At 56.6% G+C, this 21084-nt stretch overlaps 4 protein-coding genes across 4 annotated transcripts; all 4 read left to right on the top strand.

The window, feature by feature from the left end:
- Positions 1-1978: 1978 nt before the first annotated feature.
- Positions 1979-6037, top strand: JKF63_04838 (uncharacterized protein; the record flags this gene model as incomplete). The annotated part of the gene is made up of 1 exon (XM_067900810.1): positions 1979-6037. The coding sequence occupies one exon, from the start codon at positions 1979-1981 to the stop codon at positions 6035-6037; it is 4059 nt and encodes a 1352-aa protein (XP_067757010.1).
- A 3972-nt stretch (positions 6038-10009) lies between these two features.
- JKF63_04837 (uncharacterized protein) lies at positions 10010-12040 on the top strand (the record flags this gene model as incomplete). The annotated part of the gene is made up of 1 exon (XM_067900809.1): positions 10010-12040. One exon carries the CDS (start codon positions 10010-10012, stop codon positions 12038-12040), a length of 2031 nt encoding a protein of 676 aa, XP_067757009.1.
- A 2574-nt stretch (positions 12041-14614) lies between these two features.
- Positions 14615-15064, top strand: JKF63_04836 (uncharacterized protein; the record flags this gene model as incomplete). The annotated part of the gene is made up of 1 exon (XM_067900808.1): positions 14615-15064. The coding sequence occupies one exon, from the start codon at positions 14615-14617 to the stop codon at positions 15062-15064; it is 450 nt and encodes a 149-aa protein (XP_067757008.1).
- Positions 15065-16533: 1469 nt separating this feature from the next.
- On the top strand, positions 16534-19803 carry JKF63_04835 (uncharacterized protein; the record flags this gene model as incomplete). The annotated part of the gene is made up of 1 exon (XM_067900807.1): positions 16534-19803. The coding sequence occupies one exon, from the start codon at positions 16534-16536 to the stop codon at positions 19801-19803; it is 3270 nt and encodes a 1089-aa protein (XP_067757007.1).
- Between the last annotated feature and the right edge of the window lie 1281 nt (positions 19804-21084).

Here is a 21084-nt window from a genome sequence, read left to right as displayed (position 1 = left end):
AGGGTCGCACTCGTGTATGCGTTTGCGTCACACACACATACACACACACACACAGCTGCGAGTTTGCTTCCACCCACCCACCCACCACCACCACCCCTTCGCTTTCTTGGGCGTTTTTTTTCTGGCAAGGGTTCTCGGTGCCTTCGTCGCTTACATGCCTGCCATTGGGAGAAGAAGGGAACACGCAGGCGGCTTTTCCAGCTTACCCCCCCCCCGCCACCGCTCTTTTCCCTTCCACCACCACCACCACCACCGCCGCCGCCGCCGCCGCCGCCGCATCGCACAGTTTTCCCTGCCTTTCAAGTCTCTGTTCTCCTCTGTCGGCGCCCGCCTGTTATTCACCTTGGCACTCCCGCCCCCACCAACCCTAACTTTCTCTTTGAAGTGCGCTCTCATGAATGTCCATGTCTCACCCTCTTCTTCGCCACTCAGACCTCAGTCCCCCCCCCCCACGAAAAAAAAAAATGAATCCCCCTCTGTCTGGTCGTGCCTCATGTTGTGTGCTTTTTTTTTGACAGATGTATAACGGGCGCGCAAGGGATTGTTGGTGGTCCGGTCATGGCGCATGCGTAGACATGTCTTTAGCGTCCTCGCCCTCCCCCCACCCTAAAAGAAAAAAAAAGGTCATGAAGGGGGAGATACCACGAGCGTGACAATGACCGAGCGAAAAAGGGGGATACGCAACCATGAATCGATGGAAAGAGAGAGAGAGAAAGAGAGGGGGGACGATCTTTGCCATTGGTTGGATTTTACTGGCTTTCATATTTCGCTTTGATGGCCACTCGCTGTTCGCCACCCCCTTTTTTTTTGCTTTGCTTTGCTGGGTTGTTTGTTTGTAATACAATTTTTCGTGTGATGGGTCTCGGTCTTTGGAGGAGAGCGAATAGAGAGTGGGCAGGGATCTGTGGTCTGTATACCCTGCGTGTGTGTGTGTGTGTGTGTGTGTGTGTCTGTATTGTGTTCATACCCTTGAATCACCACTTCATTACTTTTCTTTCTCTCTCTCACCACCACCACCACTACCCCGTCTCCTCCTCCTCTCATGTCGCTCCTCTTTGCCGTTGTTTACATCGGCGCTATCAGCGCCGACACCGTCTAGTACTAATGCCTACATCACATGTTTTATCCTCCCACTTGTTACACACACACACACCCACACACACACACACACACACGGTAGGGTGTGAAGGGGGGGGTGCATTGTGAGGCAGGTGTAACACAACGTACGTGATGTCTCGCGCTGCTGACATTCCTTCTCTCTTCCCCTCTGCATTCTCTGTGTGTTGCGTGTGTATGTGCATTCAAGCGCGGGCATTTGCTGGTGTTTATAAGCTTACACGAGTGAAAAAAGTAGTCCTCCTCAACCTCATCATCATCGATGTGTGTAATGGTGTCTGCCGCTGGCAAACACTTGAGCATCTCTTCACACACACACACACACACACACACACTCTCCCCCTCGCTACTAAACCGGTCTCCTGTTTTATGTTCACCACCGTCCCGGCCACTGAATCATGAACTGGCATACCGTTTTTTTTTTTGATACACACAGAGAATATTGATGCATCTGGTGTGCTGAGTCTCACCACCACCCACCTACCGCTCGCCTGCCTGCCCTGCTCTCCCTTTCTCCTTGCTGTTTTTTTTCACCCCTGTGCGTGTCCGCCCCCCCCCCTCTTCGTTTCCAGTTTCGGGGGCGTACCCATCTACACACATACACAAAAATATCTATATGCATACACACACACACGTACTAGCTGCACGCACGGTTCCCCCCCCCCTCCATCTCTCCCGCTCAATGCCGTGCATCGAGCTACCAGTATTCCATTTAATCTCCATTTCCTGTTGAGTGACGCGCACGTACACACACACACCATACCATATATATATATATAAATATATATATATATAATCCCGTTCACGTATTTTCGTTGCTTTGACCTTTTTATTTTCTCTTGGGTGCGATCGGAGATCAGCCATGGACGGAGACATGAATGGGCGACCGCGGCGGCCGCGCCGCGTTTTTCGTCGCTCGGATGCAGTCGACAGGCAACTATACCATACTGGTAATGGGGAAAGTGAGGGATCCGTTGTACCTACAGCACCGCTTGCTGCCTCCGCGTCTCACCCACAAGGGGCCGCACTGCTCGAACGCGCGCCAGCACCGCGGCTGGTAGGTCCGTCGGCTATTCCAGGAGCACCGCCACGTGCCGGCTCCCCTGCTGCTACTGCTCTTACGACCTCTGGAGAAAGCGGGCCGCGCTCGCAGATCACTGAAGTCACGCCCCGCGGTGGTTCTGGGGGTGGTGCGGCGGCCTCCGTGGTAAATGGTGACGGGGTCCGTTCTGCCGCGGCTGAGGCGTCCCCGCTGGATGCAACGCCAGTCCCGGCTCACACGGCATTGGATGCAGAGACGGCAATGGAGTCCGCCATGCTCAGTCGGCAAGTAATAGTGGACCGCTCCCTTTTTACCACCATCGCCTTCTCCCCCTCCATCTTCGTGAACAACATCGCGCAGCGGCTACTGTATCCCGTGCTGCAGAAACACCGCACCAAGCAGAAACGTCACCTCGCGACAGGCGGCACTGGTGGTGCCAATGACAGCGGCAGTGGAACTGGAGTGGCACTCGGTAGCGGGAACGGCACTGCTGACGGGCGTGCAGACAACGAGGCTGCACGGCTGCTGAACAGCGAGGGCACGTCGCTGTTTGGCAACAGTCGAATGCCAATGAGTGTGCGGGCTCGAGTAGGGGCGGTGCCTGAGAGGCTTGGTGGCACGGGCGCTGACGGTCGTCCTGACGGCATTGGTGCTACCAACACCGACTTCGCGAGCCTTGCCGGCCAGCTCACATCCACGCTGGAGGAGGCGTCGGAGGAGGTGCGCCGCCTTCTCGAGGAGGAGGAGGCGTTCCTGCACCGCGAGGAGGTGAAGTGCAAGCGAATTGAAAAACAAGAAAAGCGGAGGTTGGCGGCGGTCAGACTCGGGCTCGAGGGCACCTCTGCCCGTCTCCAGATGTACGAAAATCGAGTAAGCAATGCCCAGGCGGCGACGGCGGGTATTGAGCAGCATCTCGCCCAGTCCAACGCACGCGTGCAACGTGGCAAGTCTGTGTCGCAGTTGCTGCGCTACCTCAAAATGATGACAGCCATCTCTAGAAGTGATCTGCGCGGGCTGCTCACAGCCATCTCAGCGGCTCGAAAGATGCAGCGCGCAGCTGTCACAGCGCGTTGGGCCGCTGGGCGCGTCTCCGTCTTCCGCCCCCGCTTTTACACCACAGTCGTCAACACCGCCGCACCTTCGTCGAAAAGTAACGCCTCAAAACATGGAAGCCCCACGGTCACACGCGCTGTGTCGACCTCCTCTCACTGGGCAGGGTCTGATGCGAATACAGAGACAGGTGCTCATGAGGATGTATTGAAGCGGTCTGCCTCAGCGACTGCACTCTCTCCAAGAACCGATGCTCAGCCAACGGACAACACGCGCCGACCCCGCGTGTTTCGCAGCGGTGGGCGACGTCAAGGTGGGGCCGCAAGTAACCGTGTTTCCCCTCGTCGCCAGGCACGCTCGCTCTCACCCGCGCGCTCCGCCAAATCTGTTTCTGGCGAAGGCGAGGTAGGCGACAATCCTGACGACGCGGTCAATGCACGTGGCGGCGTGGGTGGTAACACCATGTACGAAGACAGCGAAGTTGAGCCTGAAGACCTCGGCGACGACGACGAGGCGGCAGCAGCGATGGAAGACGGCGGTGGAGGCGCCGATGGGGAGGCGATTGTAGACCTGAAACAGGTGCGCATGCAGCGCGCCGAGTCCGCCGCAGTCGCAGCCGGACTTGACCGACTCTTCGCCCTTCGCTTCTGCACCGAGGCCCAGGTGGAATGGTGCCAGCGGCTCGTGATGCTGTCGAACGAGCTCGGTAACTTGGTTACCAACATCGAGAACATTCAAATTTACGTGGACTGGCTGCGCAACGAGCTCGTGTCGGATCTCTTCCACGTCGTGACATGCTTCAATGACTTCTACAATGAGAATCCGCAGACGGCCATGCATCAAGCGTACGGCCGTGCATTGCTCAAGACACTTGGACGCATCTCCTCCTTGTACAATACGCTAACGCCATCGAATGATGCACTCCTATCACTGTTTTTTTCCCGCTCTATCAATGATTTGGGCCTGGTCTTGCACAGTGAATGGAGCCCAAAGCCGCTGCCGGGGTTGCCACCCCTGCCACAGACATCCGAGTTGCGTGCGATGGACCACTACCGTCAGCACTATGACAAGGCACTCCAGACGGCCTTTCGCTTCCTGCTCGATCGCATTCGCCGAAACGTCGTGGTCGTTGAGACCATCTTCGGCACCACCAGCACAGCCCGTCAGCAGTTGCTGTCTCGCGTCACAGACGGCGTGGTCAAGCCGTTCCTGAGCCAACAGATTAAACTGGCCGAGACCCAGGCGACGTCGATAATCCAGTCGGAGGGAGGCCTGTCCCCGCGCACGAAGCGTCGTTGCGGCGCACGAGTCGCGGATATCGTTGCCTACTACCACACGATTGAAGCACGGCTCTACACCTTTTATCAAGAGTACGTGAAGGAGCTCAAAAACGTTTTCAGCGCCAACGAGGTTGAGTTTCTCAGCCGCTTTGTAGACGTCATCTTCGGTGATCGAGGCGCCTACAGCCGCGAGCGCACGGAGCTGGACCTGCTGAACAGGTACTTCACGCTTATTGAGGAGAAGTACACTCGCAGCCTACATGCCATCCCGGATGACTTCTTCGACTTACGCGAGGCACACATGGCTAAGATGAAGGAGGTGGTGACGTGTTTGACGGAGGTGACGGGACGTGTGAAGACGTACGCGATTCCAAGAGAAGTTGGCCCGTACGTGTACGACCTCATCAAGGCGACGCTCGTTTACGTCGGCAACTACCTCGATACGGAGCTTCGGAAAGTGTTGGACTCGCTGCGCAGCGATCGGGATAATTGGCGGGTCAAGCCAAAGTCAGAGGAGGAGCTGCTGAAGCCACCAAAGACGGAGTCACAGCGCTGTGCAATTCGAATGCTGCTCTTCGCCCAGTCGTCCCTTATGAGCCTCAGTGACACGATAGACGTCATCTGCGCCCCGCTCCTCGAGCAGTTCCCACGGCTTCTTCAAGACCTCGAGGAGGCGCGCAACTCGGCTCTGGAGGCGCTCGATGAGCGATCGGAGCGCGTGCTAAACACGTGCGTGCAAGCGATTCTCCTTCGTTCTCTTTCGATTTTGCAGCACTATCAGTTGAAGAGCGACTACTTGCCCAAGGCAGACTCCAAGAGGGATGATGTAGACACGGTTGCGCCACCCTGCACGCGCGCCTGCACTCTGTTCTGCTACTACATTACACGCCAGTTCGACATGGCTTCCGAGTTTATTCGATTGTCCAATGGGCAGGCACCCCAGCGGCCGACATCGACGCAAAAGGCTAGCAGCAGCGCCATCGGAGCAGCAGTGCAGCAGCAGCAACAAGAGTTTCTGTGGCAAGTGGCACGGGGAGCGGCAGCAGAGGCGGCCAATGGTGGTGACGGTAACATTCCCGGGTCCGTTCTGCTACCCACGACCGATGGGGCTCTCCCTGCCCCGTTCGTCTTGGGCGCCAACGCCGCCCGGGGGCGCGCACACACAATGAACCTCCACCAACTTGTGTATGGGGATGGCGGGCCATCCTCCTTTGTGCGCACCTTGGGTGTGTGCCTCTATCGGGGTATTTCGACTCACCTCAAGAGCTTCGTGGCGAACGACCGTGGCGCGCTTGTGTACAAGCAAGACGTGACCGCCTACAAGGTGGCAATGACTCCACTCACGAGCACGCCTGGGCTTGGTGGTGCCGTGGTGGAGGTACTCTTCCAAATGCTGAAGGAAACGAGTAGCTTGCTCATAATGCCTTTGGACCACATTCGTGAAGTCAAGGACTCGGGGTATCTAAAACTCATGTCGGCAGAGGAAAAGCTGCGCTACCTCAGCATCCGTCAAGACGTGCGTTCAGCAATGAAGATCATCTCTCATTAGGGAGCGTGCCCCCCCCTCCCCCCACCCCCGACACCGACACCGACGCACCTTCACACTCACACGGACCTTGGACACACCCTCGCAGGAAAGAAAAGCCAAACCGCATACAAGCAGCAGCGAGTCTGTTTTACGGACTGATGGCGTGGTGCAGACAGACACTAAACGACCGGTGGTCGCCACGCTTTCTAGAAAAAAAAACTGTACGCGTGCAGTCCTTGAATATTGGTCGCCCCTCCCCTCCCCCCCCCCTCCTCCTCCTCACCCTCACCCTGGTATCTATCGCGCCTAGGTGTGGGGCAAGAGGAGCGGAAGCTTGGGCTTCTGTTCACGTAAATAGATCAACTTTTTCACAGACATATAAGTGAGTGTATCACAGACTCGCTCTTCCTCCTCATGGCGCTAAAGACGGACCCTGTAACTATGGAAGATGGCACACGAAAACGAATTGGGCGCCGAGGTAAATAATTTCTTCGGGCTTCGCTGATCCCCTGCTCACGTGTGACTTTCTTTTGTTTTCTAGTTTGTCGTTGGCGACCGGGAATGGAAAACTCAACGACGCGATCAGCAATTGCACCAAAGTAGGCAATGAGAAAAAAAGACGACGCGAAGCGCATCGATTGCAGCCTTTGGGGTCCCCTGACGGTCTGCCAAGGGCGGGCGGACATTCCCTCCTCCCTCCCCTTCTCCAGGGCGGCCAAAAATCCTTTTTTAAATATTTTTTGTGCGCGTCAGTGTGTCTTTGCCAAGGGCAGTGGAGGGGTGAGGCGCCCCCTTACATAGACGGCACCCGCTGCCCTTGAAGGCGCGCGGCTCAAGGGGAGAGCGATGCTGCGTGCATCGCCTCACCTCTACCACACCTCTTCGAGGGAGAATCGCCTCTCTGAAAAAAAAAACAGCTCGCATGCGCTGCCGAGCATGGCTGGCCTGGCGTGTTGTATCCAAGCAAGGCATGCCAGAGGGCAAAAGGCCATGCGCGTCGAATGACAAAGGTGAGAGGAGGGGGGGTCTGCGACCTCATCAACGCCGCGGGTGTACATGCGTGCGGAGTATGCGACCCCCCCCCCCACCACCACCAACGCGCGGCCAGGTTGGGCTGTGGTGGGCCACCGGTGCCGGGTGCATGACGGGAGCACCTCGAACTACACCATGCCGTCCACGAGGCGTCAGGGTGGAGAGTCTGCACACGATCGTCTTGTAGGGTGCAGAGGCTTGCGACTAGCCGTTCGGCATACAGAGTGGCCGAGGCTTCTGGCCCAAAGCCCTCTCACCTCCTCTGTGGGCGCAGCGCCGGCCTGCACCCGTGGCGCCTCATTTTGTGCAACCTCCGCACGACGGAGATCACTGCTTTGGCGCTCGAACCGAACCGTGGCGGCGCCCAGCCATGAGTCCACGGCATGCGGTGCAACCATGTCCATGTGGCGCCGATCGCGCAGCGGGTGGAGGAGCGAGGGATGGGGAAAGGGGAGAGGCCGTGCCCGTTAAGCCACATGACACCGGTTCGACGGCTGGGACGATTAACCCCTCCCTCTTCCCCCCTACACAGACACACACACACACCAGCCCGACAACCCGCGTTCACCTCTGGTGCAGACTTGGTGGAAGGGGGGGGGGGCGGTGAGGTTTGGTGTACCGCGCCTGAACACCCGTACTGAGACGTTCATAGTGGAGTAAGAAGGTCGAGAAACTGAAGAAGAAAAAAACGTATATGTCTGTGTATCGAGGGCTCTCATTACTGCCTTGTGCTCCTGACCAGCAAGGGGCAACCATCAGAGGCGGAGGGGGAGCACAACACACATTTAGCAGCTATGTGAAGCCCTCACGTCATTGGTCAACACTGTGGTTGGTTTTTTGTTTTTTTCGCTTTTGTTTCCGTTCTGCTCTTTCTTTTTTGTTTTTTTTTCTTCCCCTTTTGGTGGCTAGGGAACGCACAAAAACTGATGCACTGGTACAGCTCTACGTCACCCCCCCCCATATGTTCTCATGGGCATCTTGCGACTTTCTCTGGGGTCGTTGGAGAGGTCCTACTGTAGTTTCACATCATTTGCTCATCGCGATATGCTTAGCAGACCGCTCTTTGCATCCTCCCCCTCCCCCTCTCCCCCTCACCCACAGAAAAAAAAAGAAAATCCGTTGAACAACAAAGGAAGACAAAAAAAAAGAGGGGGGAGGGGATGGGAAGCGCGCACCTGTTCAATAAAAATGACTCAAAAAAAAAAAGGGAGACAAACACAGTAAACCGAGGAGGAGGAGGGGGGGGACGGAGAAAAAGTGTGATACGCCGCACCCAGGGGATGACATACAATAAGTATATATATACATATATATACACATATATATACATACATATAACGTAGAGGTCCAGACGCCAAGCTCCCGATAGGGAGCAAAGAGCAGAAAAGGCATTTATTGAGGAGTCTCACTTGTCGGGTAAAGCGGGGAGGGGAAGGGGGGGGGCGGGCGGGCGGGGGGTACACCATCGGGTGTAGGTCGCCGCATCCTTCCATAATTTCGTCCTCTCGCCCACCGGCTTTTCGGAGCACCGCTGCGTCAGTTCATATGACAAAGCCCACCTCACTTTGGTCACCTCATCCTCGTTTTTATCTTTGTCTTTCAAACCTCCTCACTCGGTGTACAACAGGAACAGTCACCGAGCCCGGCTACGCAGACAGACACGCAGGCACACACACACACACACATACTCGACGGACTCCTTTACCCTTGCTGAGGGGAGTATAACGCAAAAGAGAAGTGCTGATCATTGTCATCCCCACACCATCAATACATCTATACATATATATACGTATATATACTCTTTTGTTTCTCGGTGCCCCGTCTCAGCTGCCTTTTTGTCGGCCCCTGTCGACCCTCCCCGATCTTTTTTCTTTTCTCCGTCTGGCCAACTGTCCTATTCGTCTCTTGCCGAGCTCACCCCACAGAATGTGCATGCTTCAGAAGAGCTCCGGGTGAAGAAGGCACCGAAACGAACCACGCGCCGAGGGTTGCGTGTGTGTGTGTGGCTGCGCATGCACGCTTTCCTCCGCTTTGCTCCCATTCCATTCCACTCCACTCCACCACCCCATCCCGCCGCACACTTCCATCAGAAGGAAACACACACAAAAACATGAAAAAAGGGGGCCGAGCAAAAAAAAAAAAACCAACGTCTAAAGACATCTCCTGGGTTGCTTTGAGATGATGAGAAGTACATCCACAGAAAAGATTGGCGCACTCATACGCTCTCCATACAAGGAGCAGGCATATATGTCTGTATATATATATATATATACAATCACAGGTAAAGATATAATAAAACGATATTTAAAAGCAACTCCACCGTTAATTATTGGTGTTCTGTTTCCCCTTTGGTGTTTCCAGTTTTTCTCTCTCTGGGCAGCTGGCTGCTTTTTAGGTCCCCTCACCCTCTTTTCACCGCCACCGCCACCGTTACCCCCCTCCCCCTCCCCCTCCCCCTTCTCTCCCCCTCCCCTCCCCCTTCTCTCCCCCTCCCTCCCCTCCCCTCTCTATCCCTGTGCCTGTAGGTGCGTTTCTTTTTTATTATTTGCACCATTTCTCGTGCCGATCTCTCTCCCCTCTCCTCTCTCTCCCAAGAACGTTTTATTTTCGCATTCATTACTACTGTTGTGCCTCTCGCCGTTTTTACCTCACCTAGTACCCCCCCCCCCATTGTGTATCTTCCGTGTCAACCACCTGCGACTGACAACGGCTTGCAAGGGGGGGAATGCGGGGGGGGAATATAAGAGGAGGGCGCGCACCACCGTTCGACTCTTCTCTCTCATGCAGAGCTCGACAGTGCACATCACGATGTGCATAATGCTACACTCACATGCCGCTACGTTGCTGTATAACTGTCTCCTCCCTCCCCCTTCTTGATCACCAATAACAACCCGCTCCCCCCCCCCCCCCACACCCACACAAACTTCTTTCCCCTACACGAACACAGAGTAGCATCCAATCATGCCGGTCACTACCTCATCGCCACCACTGGCGGCCGCGGCTCCTCCGCGGCGGGGTGGAGCGCAGCAGAGGGCCTCCAAGGAGGTGCGGGAGCTTGTCGACCAGCGCACAGAGCAACTGAAGCAGGAAACGGCGCAGCATGAGAAGAAATTTCTCCAGGGTCGATGGGTAACGGACACAGCCGCCCTGCGCAACCGCGAAGCGCGTCGACGGGAGGAGCTGAACCGGCAGGCCCCTAAAAGGCTCGCCAAGGTGAACATGTACTATCAAATGGAGGAGAACAATACTGGCCTCGAGCTGGACGATCGCGAGGTGGCTGACCGCATATCCCAGAGCGATATTGCCAATGGTGTGGATCTGCAGACCCAGCAGAAACGGTACAGCCTCCTCCTGGATAAGCTCGGGCCCTACAAGCTCAACTTTTCCCTGAACGGCACGCACCTGCTACTCGCAGGACTACGCGGCCACATGGCCAATATCCGCTGGAAGTCTTTCCAGCTGGAAGGCGAAACCCAACTCAAGGATCGCATCACCGACGCCATCTTTCTTGTGGACCACAGCATGACCGCCGTCGCGCAGAAGAATTTCGTGTACATGTACACCAAAGAAGGTACGGAGATGCACATTCTCTCAAAGATGGCGCACATGGACCGTCTTGGGTACCTACCGAAGCACATGCTGCTCGTCGCCACTTCATCCACCTATAGCACCATGCAGTATCTGGATGTGAGCACTGGTCAAGAGGTTGGGACCAAAGTCCCTGCGGTTATGCGGGACCCAACGAGCTGCCTCGCGGTGAACCCGAGCAATGGCGTTACCGCCACGTGCGATCTGCGCGGCGTCGTGAAGTTTTGGTCACCGACAGTGGTGGACCCTCTGTTGCAGCTCAAGGCCCACAAGGGTGTGATTGACGATATCTGTTTTCATCCGAATGGCCGTTTTTTTCTGACGCTTGGCGGCGACCACAAAATGAAAGTCTGGGACTGCCGCACGCTTCGCACGTTGGAGGAGTATGCCATCACGTATAGCTTCCATACCCTCGATATCTCCAACAGTGGCCTTGTTGCACTTGGCGGTGGAACAAACGTACACATCTGGAAAGACCTCTTCAGCGCGGCCAAGCCGTGCTCACCGTACATGAGATTTGGCCTCGGGTACGGCAACATCGCTGAACAGGTAAAGTTCTGCCCATTTGAGGATGTGATTGGCGTTGGTCACTCGCGCGGATTCACCTCACTGCTGATACCTGGCTCTGGTGAGGCGAACCCCGACTTCTACTACGCTAACCCGCACGAGACGGAGCGGCACCGAAAGGAGCGGGTGGTGACCAACCTGCTCGACAAGCTGCCGCCCGACACCATCTCGATGGATATTCAGGTCCCCGGCGTCAATGAAAAGCGACTCGCAGAGTACAATGAAAATATTCGCCTGAACCGAAAGGCACGGGCGATTCGCGAGAAGAAACTACGACGCGCAACTAAGTCGCTGGGTGAAGCCGCGCCAACCGGTCTCTTGGTGGGTCAGGACGAGGAGGTGGATGAGGACCTCGGCTACAAGGAGGCCCCCAAGACCCGGGAGATCAAGTCTAAACAGGAACTGCAGCGTGAGCGCAAGATGGCGAAGTGGGACAAGAAGGATAGCGCTGACAAGGTGCGCAGCAAGCAAACGCTGCGTGCCTCTCGCATTGTGCAGCGGAACCGCGCGCAGAGGGAGCACGATGCACGCAACGGCGTGTATGACAAGGACGCGCTGGACGCAGAAGAAGCAGACATGCTCGCCGCAGCGTCGTTGGATGTAAAGAAGCGAAGGAAGCGTGACCGTCAGGAGGCCTTGGCGATGGCCAACGACATCCGTGGGAAACTCCGCCAAGACTTTGAAGATGAGCTGGAGTCGAGTCCAGCGTTCCATCGTCGTCGCCAGCAGTCACTTCATACCACCGACACCGATAATGACGATGCTGATGAGCACGGCAGTAGGAAACCAGAGGTGGAGGCACGCAAGAACGCTGCACTCCAACGCTTCCTCCGGTGATGCTGAAGCAGCACGCGCAAGTGCAAAATGAGGGAGAGGGGGACGCCACACGATTCAGCAGGGGGTTCCCTCTAGGAATCTCTGCGTGCGGTGAGCGTAGCGTGAGCAAGGCGTATGGCCGTTTTTCCTCTTTCCCTTCGCCCCTTCCACCGCGCCTTTTGGTCGAAACCAAACCACCGCCGGTGATGGTATCACCAAGCAGCTAAAGCCTAGACAGGTCAGAGGGGATGTATCGCGAGTGACACCGGTGGCAAGGTCCTGGATAGGGTTCTGCGGCGGTGACCCGAAACGGTGAACGCATCTTCCCTCCCCCCAAAGCTCTCTCTCTGCTTTTAGGGTGGTGAGGCTCATCTGCCGCAAAGCGGGGGGGGGGGGATGCGGCTCATGACGAAGGGGGCATCATGAAGGGCACCTGGAAGAGGGGGGGGGTGGGGGACCTCTGGAGCGGACGTGCTTTGGATCTGAGGCGGAGGCCGTGCTCACATGCGGAAACGAGTATCTCCATCAGCGCAGGACTGGATGTGGCTCGCACCACGAATGGGTGAGTCTGTGACGGTTGAACAGGCGTGGAAGGTGAGCTCATATTACGGTGGCACGCCACAGGGGGTCCCGTTCTGAGGAGAGGGAAAAGGGAGGAGAGGGTGGGTGGGGGAGGGGGGGGGGAGGACAGCATACATGTATACACGTACCGTGCCTTTGAGAAACAAAAATGTTTTTTTTTGTGTATTCGTAAGACGTGCTCCACCACCTTTGGAGCACGTCGCTCTTGTGGAAGGGGGAGCGACTATGGATGTGTTGTGTAAACCCTTTTTTTTTCCAGCCTCCACCTCCCTCACCCTGCCCCCCCCCCCCGCCCCCTCCCCCCTTCACTTTTGTGCTCCCCCTCGTCTGCTGTGAGCAGTGGCGGTTTCCGTGTTGTGTGGCGCTTTGTTTCGACTGCTTCCATTGTTCTTGTATGGCTCGCTTATCAGAAGAGGAAGCAGAAATGTTGTTCTCCTCGCCCTCCTTCTACGCAACGCGGGCTAAGGTTGTCTTGCTCGGGCTTCACTCTCTCTTTCTCTCTCTCCCCGACGCTACTCGAGTAGCCGCAAAACAGAGCGGAGAGGGGGCGGGGGAAAGTGCGTGTGCGCGTGCGTGTTGGTGAGGAGGAGGGTGAGTAGGCTGAACCAGTTGATGGTGTCACACCTTAATCGAGTTAAATGAGGTTTGGATTGTGATCCCTCCACCCCCCCTCCGCCACCGCGGGACGTGGAGAGGTGCTCCGACCTCCTTAAAAGAGTGCTACTGCGATTTTGCCAGTTTTTTTTGCGTGCGCGCACATCTATACGTTTAAGGGTGCTAAAGAAGAAAAGGGTGGTGTAGATTTGAAAGAGGTCTAAGGTAGTCACTCTGCTCTCCGAGGGAGGGGGGGGGGCGTCGCGTGTGTGTGTGTGTGTGTCTGCGCTGCGTTACCTGTCCGTATGTCTGCACATACCTATATATATATATATATATTTATATAGAGAGAGGTGGTGGCAGTAGCAGCAGCAGCAGCCACAACAAACAACAACATGTTCTATTCCGCTCACCTGTACATCTCTGAGGGAGCACGACACTCCATGTGCAGGGAGTCGGGCGTGGACGGGTTCTTGAGGGCCCTGGCATCTGTAGAGGGCTGTCTCGATAGCTGCACATGTCCCCCATCTTTCCCCCTCCACAACCGAGGGGTTATGAAAGAAAGGAGATGAGGGTGCACAGCGGGAGCAGCTGCAACATCGATCTAGTCACCTCGACTACGACCGTGAACATCTTTGGCAGATGAAAGGGGAAGGGGTGTTGCATGCACAACGAACCCATCCGACGCCATCCTTCATCTTTCCCGTTCTTCCCCTCCTCCCCTCTCTGCTTTTTCTTCTACTGCGGGAAGCAGGACTTGCCGCAGTCCTTAACACCAACACCTCACTCCTCATTCAGAATCGAGCCTCCCCCTCCCCCCCCCCTTCTCCATAAAAACAAGAACAACATGCATACAAGGGAACTCAAGGGGCTTGTGATGTGACACCACCACTCCCAACTTCCCCATCTTTCCTGTCGTTCATTTTTTTTCCACATCGCTGTTTATGTATATGTATATATACATACATATATAAACATCTCTGCTATTTGTCTGCCTGTCTGCTCTCTCTTGTTTCTCTCTTGACATCTTCTTTCGTGGCTGACTAGTGCGACCTGTGTGCGTGTGTGTCTTCTTTTTTTCCTTTCTTCCGTGTCTGCCATCCTCTCTCCTCCTCTCTTCCCCCCCCCCCAAACCCCCACATCTTCATCCGCCCTTCACTTTTTTCTCCGTCGTGGCAGTCGCCCACTCACTGGTGTGTGCGTGTGTGTGTGCGTGTGTGTGTGCGTGTGAGCTTGCGTTTCATCACAGCGAGTACCCTATTCAGTCTTTGGTGGGCCAGTTTTGTTGCAGCCGCATCGTTTTTTTTTTCTTCCTCCCTTCGTGTGAACCTCGCCCACTCCCTTCCCACTCCACTTGACACACGTATATTACTCACACGGGCCTACAGCATCTCCAGGATAGAGAAGATTCGATCACCAATGGGCATCGGCACTGGATGCCTGTACGCATGTGCGCCTTTGACGCTCCTTGTCGCTTTTTTACTCTTCCTACTCTCCGTTATGCTGCGTAACGGCAACTGGACATTCGAGGTGCTAGCCGCGAAGAACAAGTGGAACACAACAGAAAAGTCGCGCTGCTGTAAAAATGGCGGCATCCTCTGTTTCTGCATCTCAATCATGCTGTGGTCGCTAGTACTAGTCGATTCGTTCTTCATTCAGCTAGACAAACTGCGGACCTTTCTCTTCCAATGGTGGCTGCAGCGTCGCCATCGTCTGCCCAGTCTACATGAGCTGTTGCGCGAACGTCGTGAGGAGAATAGAGGCGAAGGCACTTGCGCTGCCACGGACGTCGTTGTGAATGGCAACGGCGCCAATCACTACAGCCGGGTCAAGCGCCACGAAGGCGTGGCAGCAACCAGAGCCGCTTGATGTGTTGGATACCCTCCGCGAACGCAGCGTAGTCTCCGGGCCCCGCCAAGGTGGACAGCGATTAAACAGCGGATGAATCGCAAAAGGAGGGGCACAAAAACTCTTCAGGGAGGCAACCGTCCACGGTATTGCCGACTGTACTCGCTTTTCGGGTTTTATTCCCTTACACCACTGCCATCTCCGAGACAAGTTTACGAGTGTCGTTCGGGGCGGGGGGCTCATAGAATGAGTCCAATAGGCTCGATTACTTCGGCGACAACGCATGTGCTAAAAGCAGCCGCCTTGATGTCGTAGCAAAAGACTTGTCGAGTAAAGCCTCTGCGAAGACCGCCTAGTGCTTATGCAACGGTGTTGTCCCTGGGAACTTTGTCCGCGTACCTCCGAGACCCGTTTTTCTGCTGATGCGTCTAGGGGTTTGCTGGTGTTTTTTATTTGAAATGTTTCCCTTCCGCCTTGCTCTGCCGCTTTGGTATGAGCTTTTCACTTCTGACGAGGCGGGGGGGTGGGGTGGGGGGAGAAGAGGGAGGGGGAAGGGACTGGTAGGACTAGACTTTCCCCACCCCCACCCCATGAATTTGGGGGGGATGGGAGGGGGAGGGGGGGGGGGCAGCGTGGGGCGTAACACAGTATGTGGTTCGAGAGAGTAAGTGTTTGTGTGTGTGTGTGTGTGAAGAGGAATATCCGCCTCTCTCGCAGTGCGGTGTGCGTGGGCCTCTTGTAGGGCTCCATCCCTCGCCCCCCGCCCCTCCCTGCCAGTATTACTGGTCATCTTTTTAGAAGAAACCGTTTTGCTTTGCTCTTTGGACCGTAAAGACAACACACTTTCATCGGCATAATTTTTTTTTTTGCGCGGCACACTATCAAGCGAAAAAAAGAGGTGGATTGCCTCCCACCCTTCTCTACCAAACGTATGGATCGTTACACGCTTCACACTCGGATGGACTCTTCATTGGTATCTTGATATTCTTCCCTTGTGCCCTTCGAGTTGTGACCATGTTTCCACTAGTACACGCCGCTGCTGCCTCTGCGTAACCGAAACCAAAGCTGTGTCGGCGGCCACAACCATCCTCCCCTCCCTCTTTTTTTTTAGGACGGCTTTTCCGCTGCTTGAGCCTGTTAGGCGCACTCGAGTTTACACGTGTATCCCATCTGTCATCACAGGCACTAAAGAAAGAGGAAGAGAGAGAGGAAGAGAGAGAGACGAGGCGGTGCGCGACGCAGAAAAGGCGGTGTTGCTCACAGACTTGCTTTCGAGGCGACTTTGGTATTTTTATCTCCTCTCTCCCTTCCTCGTTCTTTCTCCCCCGCCCTTCCCTTGAATCGCACTGCGATTTACGTTTGTTATTGTGGTGAGGCTCCCTGCATTTCTCAGGAGGTCCTCCAGCGAGCCGCATACCCTGGGGTGCTACTCTCCTTGATCCCCTTTTCTGCTTTACCCTCACGAAGTCTTTGTGAACACTGTACGAGGAATGCACGGTAGAAGGCACGCATCTGCGTCACCGCCGTCGTCGTCGTTGTCGGCGTCAGCACCAGCCATCTCCTCATTCCCAGGTCTGTCCCGAGATGGTGGTGCTCACCGTAGAAGCACACCTTCTCTGTCGCCACGCCCTCAAAATCATTCCCGCCCCCCTCAGACGCGCGCGCATTGGCATGACCCGGGGGATGAACGGACACTCTCTCTAGAGCGGTCGTTGACCATGTCACCACTTGCGCTAGCCCTACAGGCGCAGTGGCGCCAGCTGCAGCAGGAAATGTTGAGCCCATCTTCGCTTCGTTCAGAACAGAGCGACACACACACGGCGGAGATGGAGGAGGATGTGCTACGGGTACTGGGCATGATTGCTGCTCAACCTGACATGGCCGTCAAGGACGCCGCTCACACGGTTCCGTACCTCGTAGCTCTGGGACAGATGCCGCTGCCCTCCCTGCGCACCCAGGTGGTTGCACTTTCGGCGCTGCGCGGTGTGCTCTCGTCCCTAACTTGCGTCTTTGGCAATGAGACGGCTGAGGCATTTGTGTGCGATGTGTTTTTAGGCGAGCACCAGGCGCTGCAGGCACTGATTTGGGCTGCTTTGATTGCCATGGAAGAATTTCACGATGCGACAGGGATACACCACAGTGGCTCGGCAAAGGCGGACATACGTAGCAGCCCGCCCTCGGCGCTCGGATCTTCTTTTGCTGCTCCCCTCGCCCGGAGCTCACACCGCAGTTTACTCTCACGAAGCCACCGCGATGCCCCAAAAGCAGATGAAGCGATGCGAGAGTCCCGGGCGTTCCTGAAAGATCTCGGAGAAGAAACACCATTACCACATCCGAACGTTTCTTCTCGCGTCGATAAGGGCTCGTTCGAACCGCTTGACGAGAAAACAGCACTGCGTGGACGCGTGACACACGTTGCACTGCAGCTTCTCCGCGACGCCGCGATCCTGTGTGGACCAATCGCAGATGCAATGCTCTCCAGTGGGGCCCTGTTCAAGATGTGCATGTACAGTCTCCATAGCCTACCCCCACCACCACCCGCCATCAACCCCGGTGGCCCCACCGTCAAGCCCTCTAGGGGTGGCTCTGAAAACCTGTACTTGGCGGGCCTCCGTCGATGCGAGGACATCGTGTCACTCTTCCTGACGCTGCTGAACGCTGAGTCCACAAGGCGCAACGAAGCCTCCCTTGTTCTGTGCAGCTTTCACGCCCCCCGTGGTGTCTGCGCACTGGCGCAGTGCCTGGTGCGCACCTCACTTTTCGCGCCTGGCGCAGTCCTCGAAGAAGCCTCAACACTCCTGTGGAACGCGCTCAAAGTACTTGCCCGGCTCACGCGCAGCTGCCCGACTGCGGTGAGACTGCTCCTTAGTGAGAACACCGGTGTGCCGGCCTTTCTTGTGCAGGTGCTAAGGGTTCCGGTTGCCGAGATACGCGAGGCAGGTGCGCTGTGGGCGGCAGCACTGTTGGAAACCCAGCCAGAGGCCTCTGCAGAGCTTGTCAGTAGTCTCTTCGATGCCACTTTGCCCCCCGCCAAGACCATGATGCCTCCGTCCTCCACCCCCTTGCCTGTGTTCGTGGCATCGCTGATAGAGATGCTGCGCTGGCGTGGGGCAGAGATGCACGTCTTCCGCGTTTCTGCGATCTTGTGCTGGCGGTTGCTGCTTTTGTCTGACCCATCGCGCGTCGCGGCCCTGTTGTCGCTCGACAGCAGTGTGCTAGCTACTCTGATTGAGCTGATAATGCGTGGGGCAACGTGCTCACCCTCGTCGTCCACTGACGCGCTGCCTCTGCGGTTGACTGCGTTGGAGGCGCTGCATGTGCTCGCATTGTCCTATGCATTGGGCAGCATTGAGACTCGCGCAAATCTGGAATCGAAGGTGTTGTGGGGCCAGCTCTCGTCGACAACGCTTCGCCAGCTGAGGACAGATGCACACTCCCTCCTCGAGCAAACACATCCGGCGTACTGGAACGCCTTCCCAGCCATGGAAGTGGATTCGCGGGAGGGGGCTACGGAGCTGAGCGATGAAGTACGGCTGGCTGCGAGTGGCAGCGATCGCGGACGACGACTTGCGATGCGCATCTCAACCGGTGCAGCATGGCGGCAGGTCGTGCTGGAGAGTTTGTGGGAGTTGACAGGGGCAGCGGCTGCTACCGACGCCGCTTCTGCACATACCCGCGTTGGCGATGGTCATGTGGTGACTCAACAAAGCCAACGGCCCAAAGGCTTGTCCACCGCTGCTCTTCGACCAGGTGCGGGGATGTCCGCCAGCGACGTGTTCGGATCCTCACCCATACGCGTGCTTAACCCAGCATCGCTTTCGCGCGCTTCCGCGGGGAAAGTTGGCCCCGCAGGGGGCGAAATATCAAAAGACAAGGAGAGGGACCGCAGCACCGCGTCCCTGCTCGATTCAACTGAGAATCCCACTTTCACTCATGCGCCTCGCACCATTCGAGAGGCCACGCTGCTCCCAACACAGCAGAGCACAACGGCCTTTCGCTTCCATGTGGTGCAGCAAGCGGATAGCCTCGGTGGATCCTTCGTTCAAGACAGCATGCGGGTTGTGTTGCGCCTTGCCCAGCACTACACCCAGGCGACCACCCCGAGCAGCACCTCCTCTTCAAAGATCCCTTCGTCTTCATTCTTTGCGGCGGGGGAAGGGCAGTGTCGTGGCCCTCTCCAGTACCGCAGCCCACTAAGAGGTTTTTCTCGATCGCGCTCAGCATCGCCGTCGTTACCGACGGTGCCGGGTGCCCCCGCTCTCACGACATCTCCGAGCGCCTTGTTCGGAACGGCACCGCGTTTCGTGGATACCAATACGCGGATAGAAAAGGAGCGCAATCCGTTTGCCCACGTGACGAGATCGGCAGAGCGGTGGCAGGCCCAGCCGCCGCGTCGACAATGGCGGGTGGAGGAGATGCAGCGAGACGATGTTCTCCTGTTTTTGGTTTACTACGCGAATCTGATGACTGATCTACCGGAGGCTATCGCTGCTGTTGAGGATCATCTTTATTACTTGCGCCGGCAGCTGCAACTCTGCCCGACGCGTGAAATACGTCGGCGGTGCGTGCTGAACGACCTGTACATGAACGTCTACCCCAAGGTTCACTTGTTCCTGCGCTACATTGATCAGCAGGCACGACGGTCGCGCAGCGTGCTGCAGTTGCTCTCAACCTTCAGCGGTGGCACCATTCACTCAGGGAATGTGGTGGACGTCTATGACGCGGTAGGGCACTGCACAGGGCTCTCGACTGCGGATTAGCCGGTGGGCGTCATGGCACCGAGGGGAGAGAGGGAGGCGAACAGATAAAAAAATAGAAGGGGCAAACGGGAAGGTGGGGGGAGGGGAGGGAGGGAGGGGAGGGGAGGGAGGCGGGGAGGGGGAGGCGGGGAGGGGAGGGAGAGGCGGGGAGGGGAGGGGGGGGAGGCGGGGTATGTTCATGGGGCGATTGCTGGATGTAAAGCAGCGCTTAAGCAGGTGTAACGGCACTTCCAACACATGGTTGGTGCAGCGCGGCTTCCGTCTCGAGCGTTATCTGCGTGCCCCCATTTTTCCTCAGCTTTCCTCCCCTCAAAGTTGTGCTCCCATCTTGCCAATCGTCACACACACACACAGAAGTGCGTTTCCTCGAGTCACATCGGGTTCCACCTAAACAATGGGCCAGCCACGGTTGGGCGAGGCTTCGTTCAGTCGCCCCGTCGGCTTAGCACACCACATAGATGATACATACACTCTTTCTGCCACCGGCCGCGCCACATCCAACGCCATCGAGGGGTCTCGCCACCGACACAGGGATTGGGCTATCGTTCCTACGGCCCTACGCAGCTGACGCATGACCCTGTTACAACTGGAAGTTGTTCGGCGTCGGCCGGGGTGGGTAGGGGGGGGGAGGGAAGAAAGAAGTTTCTTGTTTTTTTTTTGCCACAAAGTGTCACACCTGGGCAAGGGAACCCCCCTCCCTCTTGCCCCTACTCTGGTATCACAAGAGGCAATACCTCGTGCTTGACATGCAGGCGTGCGTGTGTGCGTTGGGGGTGGGGAGGGGGGGGGGAACCGGCGATGCCCCCCCACAGAAACCCAAGGCAGAGGATTGGTTCGCTTCCATAGCCGTCGAAGCGTGGTGAGGGAAAAAGGTGGGGCGGTTGAACGGGGGGAACGCAGTGAGATAGGGGGATACCCCCGCACCCCTAAACTCGGCGGGGGCATTAACTCCTTTCTTTTTTTCCCTCTCAAATACCCTCCAGCCGGTCGCTGGCTGGGGCACGTTTGCCGCCTGTCGTCCTCCCTGGCTCCCTCACTCATACGTGTGTGCGAGTCCTATTTCTCTCTCTAGTGGTCTGCACAGACACCCACATAGCCTCGCGCACGCGCTCCCCTTTCTGTATCACACTCACTCACCCCTTATGTCATTGCTCCTACCTGCATCGTCGCCGTCTTCCTCCTCCCCCCTCCCCCCTCCCTCCACACTCCACGCGTTGTCGCCCGTGACAACAGCTGGGAGAAAGCGCACCTACACACCATCAACACACGTGAACCCCCTCC

This window comes from Porcisia hertigi, chromosome 23 (assembly GCF_017918235.1).
Source record: "Porcisia hertigi strain C119 chromosome 23, whole genome shotgun sequence".
Taxonomy (NCBI): domain Eukaryota; phylum Euglenozoa; class Kinetoplastea; order Trypanosomatida; family Trypanosomatidae; genus Porcisia; species Porcisia hertigi.
The sequence above is the reverse complement of the archived record's forward strand: the minus strand, read 5'-3'. Positions and strand labels throughout refer to the sequence as shown.